General features: G+C 40.1%; 2 protein-coding genes across 6 annotated transcripts in view; one reads left to right on the top strand and one right to left on the bottom strand.

The window, feature by feature from the left end:
* Positions 1-8,051, bottom strand: part of PUS10 (pseudouridine synthase 10) — an 84,798-nt gene extending 76,747 nt beyond the window's left edge. The window contains exons 1-3 of one of the 5 annotated variants that reach the window (XM_033239137.1): positions 7,787-8,051; positions 3,070-3,210; positions 67-321 (exon numbers count right to left, since the gene is read on the bottom strand). In XM_033239137.1, the coding sequence (XP_033095028.1) occupies positions 67-321; positions 3,070-3,195 (381 nt within the window). In that variant the 5' untranslated portion in view covers positions 3,196-3,210; positions 7,787-8,051. Of the gene's footprint in view, positions 1-66; positions 322-3,069; positions 3,211-6,823; positions 6,990-7,013; positions 7,202-7,786 lie in introns of those variants that run through there. The other 4 variants (XM_033239139.1, XM_033239136.1, XM_033239134.1 and 1 more) reach the window with 4 other exon arrangements.
* PEX13 (peroxisomal biogenesis factor 13) overlaps positions 7,238-18,010 on the top strand; it is a 34,439-nt gene continuing 23,666 nt past the window's right edge. The window contains exon 1 of the mRNA XM_033239140.1: positions 7,238-7,630. Within this exon, the coding sequence (XP_033095031.1) occupies positions 7,539-7,630 (92 nt within the window). The 5' untranslated portion in view covers positions 7,238-7,538. The remainder of the gene's footprint in view (positions 7,631-18,010) is intronic.

An 18,010-nucleotide genomic window follows, 5' to 3' on the forward strand; every position in this document is an offset into this window, starting at 1 on the left:
AATTCTTGGTCTTAAGACTGAAAATCTCTACATAATTGTACCTATAATGAAAAACAGGTTATTTACCTTTTTAATGAAATCTTTCTCACAGAATTCTTGAAGAATTCCTAGACATACATTACATACATTTAAATTTGAGTTCTTGGAAGCAATGCTTCCATCTTGACTAACAGAGATCCTTCCCTCTCCATTTTGACTTAGATTATCAATACTATCTGCCAGTTCTTGCAGTCGAATTTTCTTGGGAGGTGGGTTCATAACTTCCAAAATTAATTCATCTTTTTCAGTTTCCAGAAATTTCTGTAGTTCATTGAGCAACTCCTGGAAAGTTAAAGAAAGAAAAAGTAATGACCCACTGACAATGTCCTTAAGGCTTTCTAGGTAAGATGAAACAAGAAAACACGAGTGAAAATTAGGACATATCACAGATTTTACAATGTTGACATATCAATTCTGAAGCAATCCAGTTATTTTATTAGCCAGCATTGGCTTTTATGGAATTTAAAAGAGAATTACCTATCTCTATTATATATGTGGGAATACTTTTTCAAAAGAGTTCCATATATCAGTGAAGCAAAAGTCATAAATCTGAGGGAGAAAGGCTCCATTACAAATTTGTTAATTTGTAATTCTGTTGTGAGAGTCATTCATTTGCTAATTTCAGTAAAAACAAACTTCAGTTCTAATGATTAACATATAAAAACACAAACTGAATTTCTATCCTTGCTAGGTTATTTAATAACCTCACAATTACTAAAAGCTCACAAGTATAATATTTATTTAATATGAAATCTGATCATTAGAGGCAGTGTAATAAGCAAAAATAATTTGGAGAAAATTTACTAAGAAAAGTACACAAATGCTGACAATGCTGAAAGTTAGCATATGATTATAAACCATTTCCATATATTAATTGAAAGACATGCTCTACTATATTCTAGTTTGCCTAATTTCTGTCTTGTATTAGAACTTGCATTTCTTTGAAACCATTCTCATATTTCTCTCATTTAGATATCCCTCTCATCTAAATACTCAGAGTATTTTCCTCTGTTTTGTTTAGACATGTTTTTTATGCCACTGATGAAAAAGTATCTTTTTCAAATTCATTCAGATGACAATTTACTGACTTTAAGGGGAAAAAATCTTCCACTCAAACAAATTTAAATCCACTTTATTGAGAAATTAGCTCTCCTGCTTTACCAGGTAAATATACAAGTACATTTTGACTCACACAAGTATGTTTGTTGTTACCTAAAATCTATAATGTATGTAAAACATAGTGCATATACAGATGTGCATGTACATGCATGGCTACATGAATACAACAGATCAAAATTTAAGAACATTTCCAAAAACCTGTCCAAATATTCTTGTATAATTTACATAAAACGAAACAAACAAAAGTTGGTAACAGTCTCTTAATATAAATTTAAAATCTAACAATAGAATAATAGTTTAATATAAATTTAAAATCTAATAACATATAATAGAATAATAATCTGAAAAAAATGTGTAAGCAGGGTTACACAAAATCAGTCTTATTACTTTACAGTCATATTGTGTATAAATGAATATACACATATTTAAATCATCATAGCACAAGTACCATTTCTGGTTTGTTTTTTGTTTTTGTTTTCTTAATTTTCAGATGGAGTCTCACATTGTCACCCAGGCTAGAGTGCAGTGGCACAATCTCGGCTCACTGCAACCTCCGCACCCCCGACCCCCAAGTTCAAGCGATTCTCCTGCCTCAGCCTCCCAAGTACCTGGGATTACAGGCATCTGCCATGACACCCAGCTAATTTTTGTATTTTTAGTAGAGACAGGGTTTCACCATCTTGGCCAGGCTGGTCTTGAACCCCTGACCTCATGATCTACCCACCTTGACCTCCCAAAGTGCTGGGATTACAGGTGTAAGCCACCGCGCCCGGCCAATTTCTGGTTTTCAAAGTGTTTCCACATACTTTATTAGGTATCGTCCCTTAAAGTCCTGTGAGGTGGGTATTATCATCATTCCCATGGAATGAGGAGTAAACTGAAGCTGCAAAGTGGTGGAAATGGGATTCAAATCCATGTCTTCTAGCTCCAAATCCTAGGTTTTGAATTCAGTCAGACTGCTCAAATCCTAGCTTGCTCACTTAATAGCTGTCTAACTTTTGGCAGGTTGCTTAACCCCTCTGTATCTCAGTTTCTTCATCTGAAAATAGAGACAATCATAGTATGTACTTACCTAATCAGTTTATAAGAATTATATGAGACCTTGACATATAGTAATGATAATTGAATATTGTGTATTATTATTGCCAAAATAATAGAAACAACTAATAACATTTTAAAAATAACTAATACTACTAACTCCTGGACAATTTTTTAAATTACAAGAAACTGTGTGTGTATATGTTGTATACATACTGTTTATAAAGTATATAATTACATGTGTATTACTACTATCTGCCTCTAAAAAGAGTATCACTTTTAGAATCAAACATTTCATAAATGTTACATACCTTATGCAAAAAAGTATGATATTAAACGTCAAAGCTCTCTGTATATTACCATAAATGTCAAAGATCTCTGTATATTACTTTTGTCATTAGTAACAGTAATAATGATTATGATAAGCATTTATTTCTAAAGGATTCCAAATACCTATTTATAAATACAACTAGTAATATAGAAAATGGGAAAAAACAGAAAAAGGCAACCACACCCACAATGCTTCCACTTAGTAGGACATGTAAGGAATATTAGCCCCTCCTGGGAGGAAGCAATATTTTGTGATATTCTGTTTAGATATCCTTTAGGAAACATCTATACAAATGTTAAATGCACCAGGGAGTTCCTCCACAAAGATCCCATTACACTAAATGTTAGATACCTAGATATAATCACTTAAGAAGGAACTTACATTTCTGAGACTATTCCAAAATTAAGAATATCACTCATTTTATTATAGATTTTTAATTTAAAAAAGAGTTATGAATATATACCTGCTCTCAAAAGTACAGGCATTCATTGTAAAATATAGAGAAACTTCTCTTAACTTGAAAAAAAAAAAGAAGAAAATACCTTGTATGGAAGTTTGTAAGGTGCATGAAAATCCACACCACAGAATCTGAAGATACATCTTGGACAAGTACCAGTACTGAGCAACAACTGGGCCACATGCTTGTTTTCCTCAGTCAGTGGAAACATACCGAATAATTATAACTAGAAAGAAAAAAAGTAAAACTAATGATCAGCTTCTGCGTTTTACTGTCACAGACAAGTCATCATGTTTAGGGATAAAAACTAGCTTTCATTTGAAAAGCACTATTGTGTACTCTCTAACCAAGCCCCTTTCATTATACACATATTATAAAATACAAACTTGAAGGAAGTTTATAAAATGGATCCAGTAAAGGTTTCTAATTGTTAAGAAATTTAGTTTAGCATTCTGGATTATGATAAAATATATCAATATAACTAAGTTGATCAAAAGAAATAAAAATAATCAAGAATGGTTGCTTCTGAAGAGGGTAATGAAAACAGAGGTACAGGGTGACACCAATTTTGCTCTTTGTTTTGTACCATTCAGTATTGTACAAAGTTAATTCATTAAACTTTTCCTGTAAGAAATTAAAAATGAGTTTGCTGGTGGTGGCGCTTGGAAAGCCATACCCCATAATGAAGGTCTCAGCAGCAGCCTCAGAAGCAAAACTTTTTCTCTGACCTTCTGCCCTCCTGTCTCTCAGTCTCATTCTTCCCCAGACTAGCCATAGAAAAACTACAGTCCCTCTTCCTCAAGGTGAAGGAACAATATAATTTGTTCATAGAAACCAGAACTCCCTTTCCCCAAAGCCAGCCATAAAATCTAAAAATATTACTCAAATTTGGTCAGGTGCAGTAGCTCATGCCTGTAATCCCAGCACTTCGGGAGGCCGAGGTGGGTGGATCTTCTGAGGTCAGGAGTTTGAGACCAGCCTGGCCAACATGGTGAAGCCCCATCTCTACTAAAAATACAAAAAACTATTAGCCAGGTGTGTTGGCGTGTGCCTGTACTCCCAGCTACTCAGGAGGCTGAGACAAGAGAATCTCTTGAACCCTGGGAGGCGGAGGTTGCAATGAGCCAAGATTGTGCCACTTCACTCCAGCCTGGACAATGACAGTGAAACTCCATCTCAAAAAAACAAACAAACAACAACAACAAAAAACCTCCAACAAAAACAAATTAAGTACATAGTATTTGAGAGCAACGGTTTGCTTAAGTTGCCAATTTTTGCAATTTAAATAAACTCACAAAAAAATACTATATAGAGAATGAGGGCAAATCTATCTCCTGTTACCAGGAAGGAGGGGTACTAAAATTTCAAACAACCTAATTTGTTCAGCAAAACTAGATCTTCTAATTAATGAAACAGTCCATACTACCTTAAAATGATCAACTACCAATATTTTAGAAAATAATAATTGCATGGCAATCTTGTGGCATGCTATAACTGTGGTCATAGAAAGACAGTGGCATCTTCTAATTTGTGCAGTTTCATAATTCAAATGAACTTGCTTAAAATTTGTGGAAGGGTGAAGCTCTTCCCAACAGCTTAGTATAAAGATGTGATTCTTCTAGTCTGTGTTTTCCACATCTCTAAAACGTACTACTTACTTGCAAGTTGCTAAATGTTTGGGGCCACTTACCAAGATTCTTGCACAAAATAATGAGGAAGACAGGTATATAGTTACATAGAACTCTTCACCATAAAAAATCAGTTCAGCAGCCAGGACGAATAAAAACAGATTGCATCTGGCTGAATTCTAATTCAGGTGAATATGTGAGTCAGCAGGGAGAAAAAAATCAGGCTTGTATGGACACACCATACAAGCTGACTAGGTGACAACTTTGAGACACTAGAATTGAGAAACGCTTATTTAGGGTTGCCTAAGTAAATTTGGGCTCCAGGGTATTTTCAAGAAAGAAGACAGAATATGTGGAAAACAGCCTCTAAACAATGAAGATCTGGCCAGGCCCAGTGGCTCACGCCTGTAATCCTAGCACTTTGGGAGGCCGAGGCAGGCATATCACTTGAGGTTTGGAGTCCAAGAACAGCCTGGCCAACATGGTGAAACTCCATCTTTACTAAAATACAAAAATTAGCCAGGTGTGGTGGTACGTGCCTTTAATCCCTGCTACTGGGGAGGTTGAGGCAGGAGAATCGCTTGAACCCAGTAGGTGAAGGTTGCAGTAAGCCCAGCACTTTGGGAGGTCATGGCAGGCGGATCATGAGGTCCGGAGATCAAGACCATCCTGGTTAACACGATGAAATGCCATCTCTACTAAAAATACAAAAAATTAGCCAGGCATGGTGGCACGTGCTTGTAGTCCCAGCTACTCCGGAGGCTGAGGCAGGAGAATCGCCTGAACCCAGGAGGCAGAGGTTGCAGTGAGCCAAGATCGCACCACTGTACTCCAGCCTGGGCGAAAGACCGAGACTCCATCTCAAAATAAATAAATAAATAAATAAATAAGATCTGTGTGGTCAAGGTCAAGTCATTATTATTTACTAGTGATCTGTATCCCTTTTCTCAGTCCATTTAATCTAGTTTGATGCAGAGAAAAGATTGGATGCTGTGAGCGGCTGAATATAAGCATTTACAGTGCATCTCTGACTACATACACGGAGAAATTGTTTCTGTTTAACCGGTTATATTCTAAGTTATTTTTTCTCCATTAGTTTAGCTTAAGAATTTTACTTAATTCAGAAGTAACATTTAACTCAAAAAGAGACACAAATACGCCCTCTTCCAATAAACAAATCAATAAGCACTTTAAAAGGACACTTAAGGAAGATTTCCCTCGAGACTTAAACAGCTATATTAAAATTTATTTTATTTTCCATGGCTATAAGACAATGTTTATTTCTCCAATAAATTCACAAGAACAAAGGTATCATGCAAAGCGATTAAACGACACATTACAATCTCCTGGCTCTGAGAAGTTCCCAAACCTGATTGATGAGAATTACAAAACTTCCAGTCCTGAGTAATTTGAAGAGGTCCAAAAATAGACCCCAAACAAAAAGACTTCTTTTGAATGTGTGTTAATAAACGAGCTATGAATTTACAAATCTCTCAACATCATTTTCACCTACCAACAATCTATCAACTTCTCAAGAATGTTAACATTAAAAGGAGAAAACAAGTTACGCCTTAAATTTGATTGTTTCATCGTGAGGTAATGAAATGTCAGGATTTCATAAGATATCAGAAATCGGTTGTCCATATTAGATTATGTTTGAAAGCAAGCCCTGGAAAAGGCATCCCACAATGTAAGTTTTCCAGTGTTGGTTACCCTCAAGATGTTTACTTTTCGTTTACGTGTTTGTTTTATAGAAACAACGCTAACAAGTTGCTACACAGCCGCCTTTCATGTGTCAGGCTCCCTAGGAGGACTGAACCCCTCCTCCCCAGACCAAGGATAACTAGCCCAGTCTCTGGCTTACTGGAGGAGAGGAAGGACTTTATTTTCACCTCCTGGACGATTACAAAAACCAGTCATCGAAAACGAGGAAAGGAGCAGGGTGTGAGAAAAAACTGCCTGAGTCTCATATCCTAAGATCTTTTAAACTCCTTTCCCTACCGAAGGGTGTCATTCGTACCGCAGCGTGGGGCTGGGGGTGTGGATTTACGGGGAAAGAGGTGATCACACTTCACTGGTCTTCTGAAACATTCAGCTATGGAATCTACTGTGGACTCTTGAAAAGTTCATCCCGAGATCTAACCTCAAGCCTCAGTTTTGGCCAAGCAAGCCCTTCCCCCTTCGGTCAGGTGCAACAAACTTCCCACTCACCCCTCCTTTGCTAACAAAGCCGCTCCAGCAGGAGAGAAATGATCTCTCTCTCTGGCCACACCTCTTCTGCACCCAGTCTGCACTCCTTCACCTCATACCTATCCGCCTCACCTTCTCCCCAGACGCCGGAGCCTGAGATTTAACCCCTTCCGGCCCTCGAAGGGAACAGGGAAGACCAAAGGCAACGCACCTATTGCGTCTAGCAATTCTGTTCCCCGAGGAAACGTGAGCTTTAAACGAAAGTACCAGCCCGTTCTCGCTAGGACTAAGTGAGCTTCTCCCTTCTTGTTTGTAGGGAAATCCGTCAAACCGCATACTTTGCCACCTCACCCCACCGCCCCCGCGACTGTAGGAGTGCGTGGGGCTTTACTCCCAGCCCTACTCGTCCACTCCCAGAAAAGCCTCTGTCGGACTCTGACGTCTAGGGAGTCGTAGCCGCTGCCAGAAATATCGATGAGCCTTTACCCTGAGGTTTAGAACAGGAGCTCTTTCTGGGGCAAATACAAAGAGCGTATTTCTTCCTACAAATTAGTAGCAGTCTCCCTGCTACTGGCGAAGATTCAGATGGCGAAGTAACTCAAGCCTTGTTCTGACTGCCAGGGTGGAGGGGTGGACGGCTCGGTGTTCTTCCCGTTGTGCCTTGCGCTCGAGGTGCTGGTCTACGCTGGCCTGGACAGTCCGGGCTAGGAGCGGGAGCCGAGCGGAGGCGGAGGAGATGGCGTCCCAGCCGCCACCTCCCCCCAAACCCTGGGAGACCCGCCGAATTCCGGGAGCCGGACCGGGACCAGGACCCGGCCCCACTTTCCAGTGAGTGTGGGATTCTTCAGGCTGTGAGGTTGGTGGGCCCGAGCGGGGACTTGGCCGAAGGCGGTTGAAGCGGTTGTTGCGGGAGGTATTCCCTACCCCCGTTTAACCAATCCCCAACCTTGCGGGTAGGGGTCGAGGTGGAGCTGGGGCGCTTACCAATGGGGATTTTTCAGTATCTCACAGATGCTTCTGACCCGGCAACTCTAAGCACCAACGGTTTTTTTTTCGGGAGCTCCTGGGCGTCTCTCTGGGTCTCTGTGCTTGAAAGAAAGGGGGGCGGCTTCCGACCTACCCCTTCTGTTTTCACCTTGACAGAACGGCTTCACTATCTTTAAAGCGTAGACTTTGGGTCTGTAGCAGTTGACAGAAGCATTTGTCCAGCCACGGCATCGGTAGGGAGCAAAGTCTCTCCTTAAAGGTGTTAACCTCTCGAGAAGTTGCCGAAAGCCCGGAAGGTTTTACGCAACTAGAACTCAAGCCCCGAACACTTTGCCTTCTTTTCCAGCGTAACTCAGCCAATGTTTCAGTTCGAGATTGGAGAAGCAATATTAAAGCAGGAGTTCTAGATCTGAGGCCTATGGATGGCCTTTGTGTGCAAAATGATGTATTTTTCTGAGGGCTATAGGTTTTTGTTTGGTTTTTAATCAGTATCAGTTGGTTTCTAGGACTTTGAAAAGGCTAAAACATGCAGAGTTGGGAGTGTTTCGTGGCCTCGTGTGGCTTTTGTTTGGTAGTGCTGGACATCTTAATTCAGATAGGTGTGATTCAAATGTCAAATCAACTACTATTGTAGGTTTTCCTAAGCGTAAAAACCCCAACATATTGGAATGTATTTCTGCTGTGTTCTGAAATCTTTTTAAACACTAAAATGCTTTAACACGGTAACTACTTAGTTTAATAAGGACATATACATAATAAGTAATAAGCTTTAATTAGGCTGGTAAGCCACGGGGACATTATCTGCTACCTTTTTTATGATTCGGTTCTTTTTTCCCCATTTAGACTGCTTGTCGAATGAGAAGAGGTTTTATTTTTTGCATCTGTTGAAGTTCTTTTTATGTAAAATTAACCATTTGCCCACTTTATCATGAAATATTTTAAACACAGAGACTAGTAGAGAGTAAGAATACCTGCGTATTCACTACCCAACTTTAAAAAATGTTAACATTTGCCAGATTTATGTCGCATTTTTAAAAATAAAAGTTAAACTCTCCCATTCTTCTTTGTAGTGGTGACTATTGTCCTTATTTGGTGTTTTGCATACCCAGTAATGTTTTTTAACGTTAGTACTTAGGTTTGTGCTCTTTATATGCATTTTATATCTAAAACTTAACAATGTAAGAGTAATATATTTCATATATAGTTACATATTAATGTTTATGATTTTTTTATATCTATTTTTGTTTTTTCTGTTACCCAATTTTCTGTTGGCTCTATCTTTGCTTATCAATTTGTAAGAGTATTGTTAATACTAATCCTTTTTTGTTACTACATTTTGCTAATATCTTTCACTGTGTGGCTTCTCCTTTATATTTATGTTCAATTTTTTGTACAGATGTTTTTGATTTTAATATTGCCAAAACTGTCATATTTTATTGTTTGTGCTTTTTGTCTTGGTCAAGAAATCCTGTCTACCTAGATCAGGATGGTTCTTCTGTATGTTTTCTTTTAAATCTTCTGGTTTTCCCATTTATATATTTAATCCACATGGAACTAACTTTGTATAAAAATCAATGTGAAGTAGGGAATCTAATTTTTTTTCCACATAGGTAACTAATTGTCTGAGCACCATTTATTGAGTAGTCTATTCTTAGTTTATAATGCCATCTATATCATATCAAGTTTTCCTAAATATGTAGTTCTGATTTGGGCACTTTCTGACTTTCTACTAGCACCACACTATCTTAATTACAGAATTTTGTAAGTCTTGGTATGTAGTATGTCAAGAGTTCCACACATTGCTGTTCTTTGTAATTGTCCTTGTCACACTTAGTCCTTTATAAAAAGACTTACTGGGATTTTTATTGGAACTGAGCTGAATTTATGGATCAAGTAAGTTTTTATTCCATGAATGTTGTATAAGCTACAATTGGTGAGAATTTTGATAATCTTTTTGCCTTAAATATCTTATAATCATCCACTTTGGGAGGCTGAGGCGAGCAGATCACGAGGTCAGAAGATCGAGACCATCCTGGCTAACATGGTGAAACCCCGTCTCTACTAAAAATACAAAAAAAAATTAGTCGGGTGTGGTGGCGGGCACCTGTAGTCCCAGCTACTCAGGAGGCTGAGGCAGGAGAATGACGTGAACCCACGAGGCAGAGCTAGCAGTGAGCCAAGATCATGCCACTGTACTGCAGCCTGGGCAACAGAGGGAGACTCCATCTCAAAAAAAAAAAAAAAACTTAAACTATCTCCGTGAAATTTTTTCCCATATTTTATTTTTTATTCCTAGATTATTTTTGCTGTAGTAGTTGCAAATGGGCTTTCTGTTTTATTTTTACATTTTCCAGTTGGTTATTAACTGGTATGGCAGAATGCTATTTTTTTAATGTAAATATTATATACAGCATAATCTCAAACTCTTAATTAGTTCTGATGGTTTGGTTGAAATTCTCTTTAGTTCTGTGTAGCCAGTTATGTAATTTACAGATAAGCTAGCATCCTTATGTTGGTCCTGACTTCCATTGGAGTGCTTCTGAAGTTTTACTGTTAAATGTGAAGTTAGCTTTTTGTTTTTGATAGATATCTTGTCAAAATTCTCTCTCTCTACCTTGTTCAGAGTTTTTTTATTTTGTTTTTTATTATTTTGTTTGAGATGGAGTCTCACTGTGTCTTCCAGGCTGGAGTGCAGAAGTGCAATCTCGGCTCATGGCAACCTCTACCTCCTGGGTTCAGGCAATTCTCCTGCCTCAGTCTCCCGGACAGTTGAAACTACAGGCGCATGCCACTCTGCCCAGCTAATTTTTGTATTTTTAATAGAGATGGGGTTTCACTGTGTTGGCCAGGCTGGTCTCGAACTCCTGAACTCAGGTGATCTGCCTGCCTAGGCGTCCCAAAGTGCTGGGATTACAGGTGTGAGCCACTACGCCTGGCCCTTACCTTGCTCAGATTTTTATCGTGAAGAAATATTAAATTTTATGAATGGCTTTTCTGCATCTGTTGAGACCATTGTGTGTATTTTTGCTTTAACATGAAAATGTGGGAATAGGAACTGCTCTGGTCTGCAGCTCCCAGCGTGATTGACGCAGAGGACAGGTGATTTCTGCATTTCCAGCTGAGGTACCTGATTTATCTCATTGGGACTGGTTGGACACTGGGCGCACTCCATGGAGGGTGAGCCGAAGCAAGGCAGGACGTCACCTCACTCAGGAAGCACAAGGGGTCAGGGGATTTCCCTTTCCTAACCAAAGGACACCATGACAGACTGTACCTGGAAAAACGGGACTTCCGCCCAAATACTGGGCTTTTCCCACATTCTTAGCAACCAGCAGACCAGGAGATTCTCTCCCATGCCTGGCTCGGCGGGTCCCATGCCCACGGAGCCTTACTCAGTGCTAGCACAGCTGTCTGAGATCAATCTGTGAGGCAGCAGCCTGGCACGGGGAGGGGCGTCTGCCATTACTGAGGGTTGAATAGGTAAACAGAGCAGCAGGAAAGCTCAAACTGGGAGGAGCCCACTGCAGTTCCGCAAGGCCTACTGCCTCTATAGATTCCACCTCTGTGGGCAGGGCATAGCTGAACAAAAGGCAGCAGAAACTTCTGCAGACTTGAAACGTCCCTGTCTGACAGCTCTGAAGAGAGCAGTGGTTCTCCCAGCACGGTGTTTGAGCTCTGACAGACTGCCTCATCAAAGTGGGTCCCTGACCCCCGTGTAGCCTGACTGGGAAACACCTCCCAGTAGGGGCCGAAAGACACCTCGAACAGGCAGGTGCCCCTCTGGGACAAAGCTTCCAGAGGAAGGATCAGGCAGCAATATTTGCTGTTCTACATCCTCTGCTGGTGATACCCAGGCAAACAGGGTCTGGAGTGGACCTCCAGCAAATTTCAGCAGACCTGCAGCTGAGGGACATGACTATTAGAAGGAAAACTAACAAACAGAAAGGAATAGCTTCAACATCAACAAAAAGGACATCCACACCAAAACGCCATCTGTAGGTTACCAACATCAAAGACCAAAGGTAGATAAAACCACATAGATGGGGAGAAACCAGAGCAGAAAAGCTGAAAATTCTAAAAATCAGAGCACCTCATCTCCTCCAAAGAATTGCAGCTCCTTGCCGGCAACAGAACAAAGCTAGACAGAGAATGACTTTGACGAGTTTGTTGAAGTAGGCTTCAGAAGGTCAGCAATAACAAACTTCTCTGAGCTAATGAGCATGTTCTAACCCATTGCAAGGAAGCTAAAAACCTTGAAAAAAGGTTAGACGAATGGCTAACTACAATAAACAGCGTAGAGAAGATTTTAAATGACCTGATAGAGCTGAAAACCATGGCACAAGAACTTCGTGATGCATGCACAAGCTTCAACAGCTGATTCAATCAAGTGGAAAAAAGGATATCAGTAATTGAAGATCAAATTGACGAAATAAAATGAGAAGACAAGATTAGAGAAAATGTTGTTTATTGTATCAGTTAACCTTCTATCATTGAACCATCCTTGCATTTCTCAATGAACTCTGATTAGTCGTGATTTTTTTCTGATATGCTATTCCAAATTCTATTCTAGGCCAGGTGGAGTGGTTCACATCTGTAATCCCAGCACTTTGGAAGGCCAGGGCAGGAGGATTGCTTGAGGCCGGAAGTTCGAGACCAGCCTGAGCAACATAGCAAGACTCTTATCTCTATAAAAAATTTTTAAATTGACCAGGTGTGGTGGCATGCCCCTGTAGTCCTAGCTACTAGGGAGGCTGAGGTGGGAGGATCCCTTTGAGTCCAGGAGTTCAAGGCTGCAATGAGCTGTCATCATACTGCTGCACTCCAGCCTGGGTGACATAGCAAAACCCTGTCTCCAAAAAGAAAAAGAATTCTATTCTAATATTGTAAGACTGTTGCATACATTTTCCTAGGTAAAATTGAAGTTTTCTTTCTTTGTACTATTCTGGTTTTGTATCAAAGTTTTATAGCTAGAGAAATTTTTCTGTTGAGTCTATTTTTTTTTTTTTTGAAAGTGTCTCACTCTGCCACCCAGGCTGCAGTGCAGTGGTGAAATCATGGCTCACTGCAGCTTCTACATTCTGGGATTAAGTAGTCCTCTTGCCTCAGCCTCCTGAGTAGCTGGGACTACAGGTGTGTGCCACCATGCCCAACTAATTTTTATATTTTTAGTAGAGATGGGGTTTTGCCATGTTGCCCAGGCTAGTCTCAAACTCCAGGGCTCAAGCAATCCACTCACCTCAGCCTCCCAAAATGCTGGGATTACAGGTGTGAGCCACCTTACCTGGCCTAATTCATTTCTTTGTAGGCAGACTGCCTTCTCCTTAGTAGCCTTGATATGTTTGGTCCTCTAGCTTTATTATATTGTATCCAGGTATGAATATACAGACACATACACACACACATTTATTTTTTTTCTTCCTGCTCAGTACCCACCATATTCAGTCTGAGGATTCATGTATTTTTTTAATTCAGGAAAATTCTTACCAATTATACCTTTAAATATTATTTTAAGTTTTGTTTGAACACTAGTCTTTACTATCTCTTCTTCTGTTAAGCATTATATCAGGAATAGTGTCTGCTATAAGTAACAGTATCTGACTTACTGTGATTTGGACTATAAAGACATTTATTGTTTAGTTAGCAAGAAGTCTAGAGATCTGCCTTCTCAACATTGTCATCAAGGGACCTAAGTTTTTCCTGACTTCCTTTTTTTTTTCTTTTGTCAGCTCTCTGACTTTTTGGCCATCTCTGTCTTTTGTTTTGTTTGTTTGTTTGTCTTGAAATAAGTTTCACTCTGTCACCAGGCTGGAGTGCGGTGACACAGTCACACCTCACTGCAGCTTCCGCCTCCCAGGGCTCAAGCAGTCCTCCCACCTCAGCCTCCCGAGTGGCTAGGACCACAGGCACATGCCACAATGCCCACCTAATTTTTGTATTTTTTGTAGAGACGGGTTTTCGCCATGTTGCCAAGGCCCATCTTGAACTCCTGGGCTCAACTGATCTTCCCACCTAGGTCTCCCAAAGTGCTGGGCTTACAGGCATGAGCCACCACTCCCTGTCTTATTCTTTGCTCCTTTAAAAAGAACCTTACCCCACCCCCTGTCTGGCTGCTTTCAATTTCTCTGTTTTAGTGTTCAGCAATTTGCTTTGTTAGGCCTCAGTGTGGTTTTCTTTGTATTATTCTGGTGGAATTCATAGGGATACTTGAATCTGACTTCGATGCCTCTCATTAATTCCAGAAAACTTTAAGCCATTATTTCTTTAAATATGGTTTCTATCTATTGTCACTTTACTCCTTTAACTCAACTTGCATATATACCCCATGTGTCACTATACTCTCTGTATCTTACTCTTTTTTCTGTATTTATCCTTCTGTTTCTTATGCTTCATTCTGGGTATTTTCTTCCCGTCTGTTTCTAGTTCACTGATATTTTTCTTTCACTGTGTCTAATCTGGTACTAAACCAGTCATTGAGTTCATAGTTTCAGGTTTTGTTTTGTTTTGTTTTTAGTTGTAGAATCTTCATTTGGTCCTGCTTTATATTATAGTTCCTATTTTCTTCAGGAAAATCCCAATCTTGCCTTTTTTTATTTGAATATATTCAACATAGTTGTTTAAAGTCTCTGCCTAATAACTCTATAATAACTCTATTATCTGGATCCCCTTTGGAGCTCTTTATATTATCCGAAGTTTCCTTTTTTTTTTTTCTGAGACAGAGTCTCACTCTGTTGACCAAGCTGGAGTGCAGTAGCATGATCTCAGCTCACTGCAATCTCTGCCACTCAGGTTCAAGCAATTCTGCCTCAGCATCCCAAGTAGCTGGGATTACAGGTGCCTGCCACTGCACCCAGCTAATTTTTTGTAGTTTTTAATAGAGACAGGGTTTCACCATCTTGGCCAGGCTGTTCTTGAACTCCTGACCTCGTGATCCACCCGTAATTTTGTTACATAATCCCCATTATTATTATTATTATTATTATTAAAATTGAGTCTTGCTCTTTTGCCCAGGCTGGAGTGCAGTGGTACAGTCTTGGCTCACTACAACCCCTGCCTCCCAGGTTTGAGTGATTCTTGTGCTTCAGCCACCTGAGTAGCTGGGATTATAGGCATTCGCCACCACACCTGGCTAGTTTTTATATTTTTAGTAGAGACAGGGTTTCACCATGCTGGACAGGCTGGTCTCGAACTCTTGGATTCAAGTGACCTACCTGCCTCAGCCTCCCAAAGTGGTGGGATTACAGGAGTGAGCCACCATGCCCAGCCAAGCCCATTTATTTATTTATTTTTTTTTTTTTTTTTTGAGACGGAGTCTCGCTCTGTCGCCAGGGCTGGAGTGCAGTGGCCGGATCTCAGCTCACTGCAAGCTCCGCCTCCCGGGTTCACACCATTCTCCTGCCTCAGCCTCCCGAGTAGCTGGGACTACAGGCGCCCGCCACTTCGCCCGGCTAGTTTTTTGTATTTTTTTAGTAGAGACGGGGTTTCACAGTGTTAGCCAGGATGGTCTCGATCTCCTGACCTCGTGATCCGCCCGTCTCGGCCTCCCAAAGTGCTGGGATTACAGGCTTGAGCCACCGCGCCCGGCCCAAGCCCATTTATTTTTAAATGAGAGCTGCACATTGTATATAGACAGTTTAATGTGATTTGAGGCCTAGGGATATCTTTCTCTAAAGACTTTTCCTTTTGACCAGAATGTTAGGCCACTAGCAATCTAGAATCACTTTAATCCAATAAAGGATTGAGCTGATTTAAAACTTTTCATTCCTGCCAGAGTTAGTCCATTTCCTATTAACCTTTTCACCCTTTCTACTAGCATATTTCCCTTTTTAAGTCCCAATCTGAAGTGTGAGGGTTCCCTATGGCCTTCCTCTTTAGGGTTCTGAACTCCAATTTATGTCTCCTTAGCCCAGGGAGTCTGTTAAAATCTCTGCCTAGCTTCTCATTCTGTCAACCATCTCTTCTGGAATTGGCCCTAGTTTCTAGGGAAATATCTCAAAAGATCTGGCTCTCTGGCTTTTTTTTCCCCTCCTGGATTTTGACTCCAGAATTCCTCAGTGCCTTGTTCTCTAATGTGTAAACAGAATTCTTTTCTATTTCCTACCCTTCTAGTTCAGTGGGAGGGTTAATCTAATTACCTCGACAACCATTACTTAAAGTAGAATTCCCAAGTTCTGTATTTCCAGTCTGCTCCTTAGTGTACAGCAGCTGATTTTCTTCTTGACTGGTAGTTGAAAACGGTTCCTGTGGGTGTGGCCACCTCTTCTTTTTTTCTTTTTTTTTTTCGAGACGGAGTCTCACTCTGTCACCCAGGCTGGAGTGCAGTGGCGCGATCTCGGCACACCACAACCTTCGCTTCCCTGGTTCAAGCAATTCTCTGCCTCAGCCACCCGAGGAACTGGGATTACAGGCGCCCACCACCACGCCCAGCTAATTTTTGTATTTTTAGTAGAGACAGAGTTTCACCATCTTGGTCAGGCTGGTCTTGAACTCTTGACCTCGTGATCCACCTGCCTCAGCCTCCCAAAGTGCTGGGATTACAGACGCGAGCCACCACACCTGGCCTATGGCCACCTTTTCTAATATTTCTAATGGAATTTTTAAAATATTTAAATGTTTTTATTTCAATTTTTATTTCACAGATATTGTTTCATTTCTCTCTCTGATAATTTTTAACATATCTAAAATCATTCCTGAGCTGTTATATAAAATTAGTTTTTTTAATTGGGTTTATACTTGCTGATTTTTGTTGGCCTTGTTTCTTAGTGTTTTTATTTCTTCATGTGTGTGGCATTTTTGAGATGGTCATTTTGAGTAGTAATTTTAGAGTTCTGTTTTCTCTCCTTTCCCTCTTCCATGTTCCCCTCTCTCTATCTAACAGCTTAGGTTTCCTGTTGCCTCTACCTCTTCCCTCTACTTACCACTTAGGTAAGAATCAGGTGTAAAAACAGTGGGTCAGACTGGACATGGTGGCTCACACCTGTAATCTTAGTTCTTTTGGAGGCCAAGGCAGGAGGATTGCTTGAGCCCAGGAGTTGGAAACCAGCCTCTCAAGATGTAATGAGAACCCATCTCTACAAACAATACCAAAAAAAAAAAAAATTAGCGGGCATGGTGGTGTACTCCTGTAGTCCCAGCTACTTGGGAAGCTGAGGTGGGAGGGATTGCTTGAGTCTAGGAGTTTGAGGTTGCAGTGAGCCTCCAGCCTAGGTGACAGAGCAAGACCCTGTCAAAAACAAAAACAAAAACAAAACACCATAAAAGCAGTGAATTAGATTAAGGATATCACAGATCAAATCAGTCAGTAGTTCTTTCATTTCCTGGGTTGGAGGCCTTCTCACAGTCCTCTCCCTTTCTCAGTTCTGTAACTTTCTCAAAATAATTAAACAGTCATCAGCAAATTTTATAATCTCTTTGTAGGAGCCAAGGTGACACATCCTCACTCCCGGCCTCAAGCAATGAACTGGTTCCATTCTAATGGAGCTCTTTTCATTTTTGTTACTTCATGGAAGCCTGCATCTTGGCTGTCACTGCCTGATTACAGAACCAGAATTGAGTAGGCCCGTAGCTTCAGCCCTCCTTACCATGTTACATTTCTGTTTCATTTCTGTTCCGTAAGTCTGTCTTGTGTTAAATCTAGATAATGTCTGTTTGTCTGTTTTCTCTATTATTGCTTCTACTTTGGAGCAGAACTCCTTCATCAAAGCCTGAATGCGTTACACTATCTGGCCATTCACTAGCTCCTTTTAAGTTTTGTTCCATTTTTAAATATTAGATCCAGTAAAAAAAAAAAAAAAATAGAGCTCTAGTAGCTTGTTTATAATATTATGATACAAGTCTAAATTAAAACTTTAGCCTGGATTAGAAAATTACCATTTTGCAGTTCCACATCTAATATTTGTTTCAGGCAAGGATGATGAATGGATGCTAAACTATCAAATGAACAGTTGCTGGGGAATAGAATATTTGTGTGGTACCAAACTGTCATCCCATAGATTATATACTAATTACAAAGGGAAAAATACATTTTAATGGAAAGCTCTCATAGTCACCTCCTTAACCAGCTAATCAAACTTAGCTTCACAAATAAGGAGGCAATAATATGGCATTTTATGTGCCTCCTAAAGTAATACTGTGTGAAGTAAACAATAGCACTTATGAGTTTTTCTTGCCAAAAAATATTGAACCTGATTCTAATCAAACTGTTAAATGCAATCTTAATTTAAT

The sequence above is a fragment of the Trachypithecus francoisi genome, unplaced genomic scaffold (genome assembly GCF_009764315.1).
Source record: "Trachypithecus francoisi isolate TF-2019V2 unplaced genomic scaffold, Tfra_2.0 Lachesis_group17, whole genome shotgun sequence".
In the NCBI taxonomy this organism is placed as follows: Eukaryota; Metazoa; Chordata; class Mammalia; order Primates; family Cercopithecidae; genus Trachypithecus; species Trachypithecus francoisi.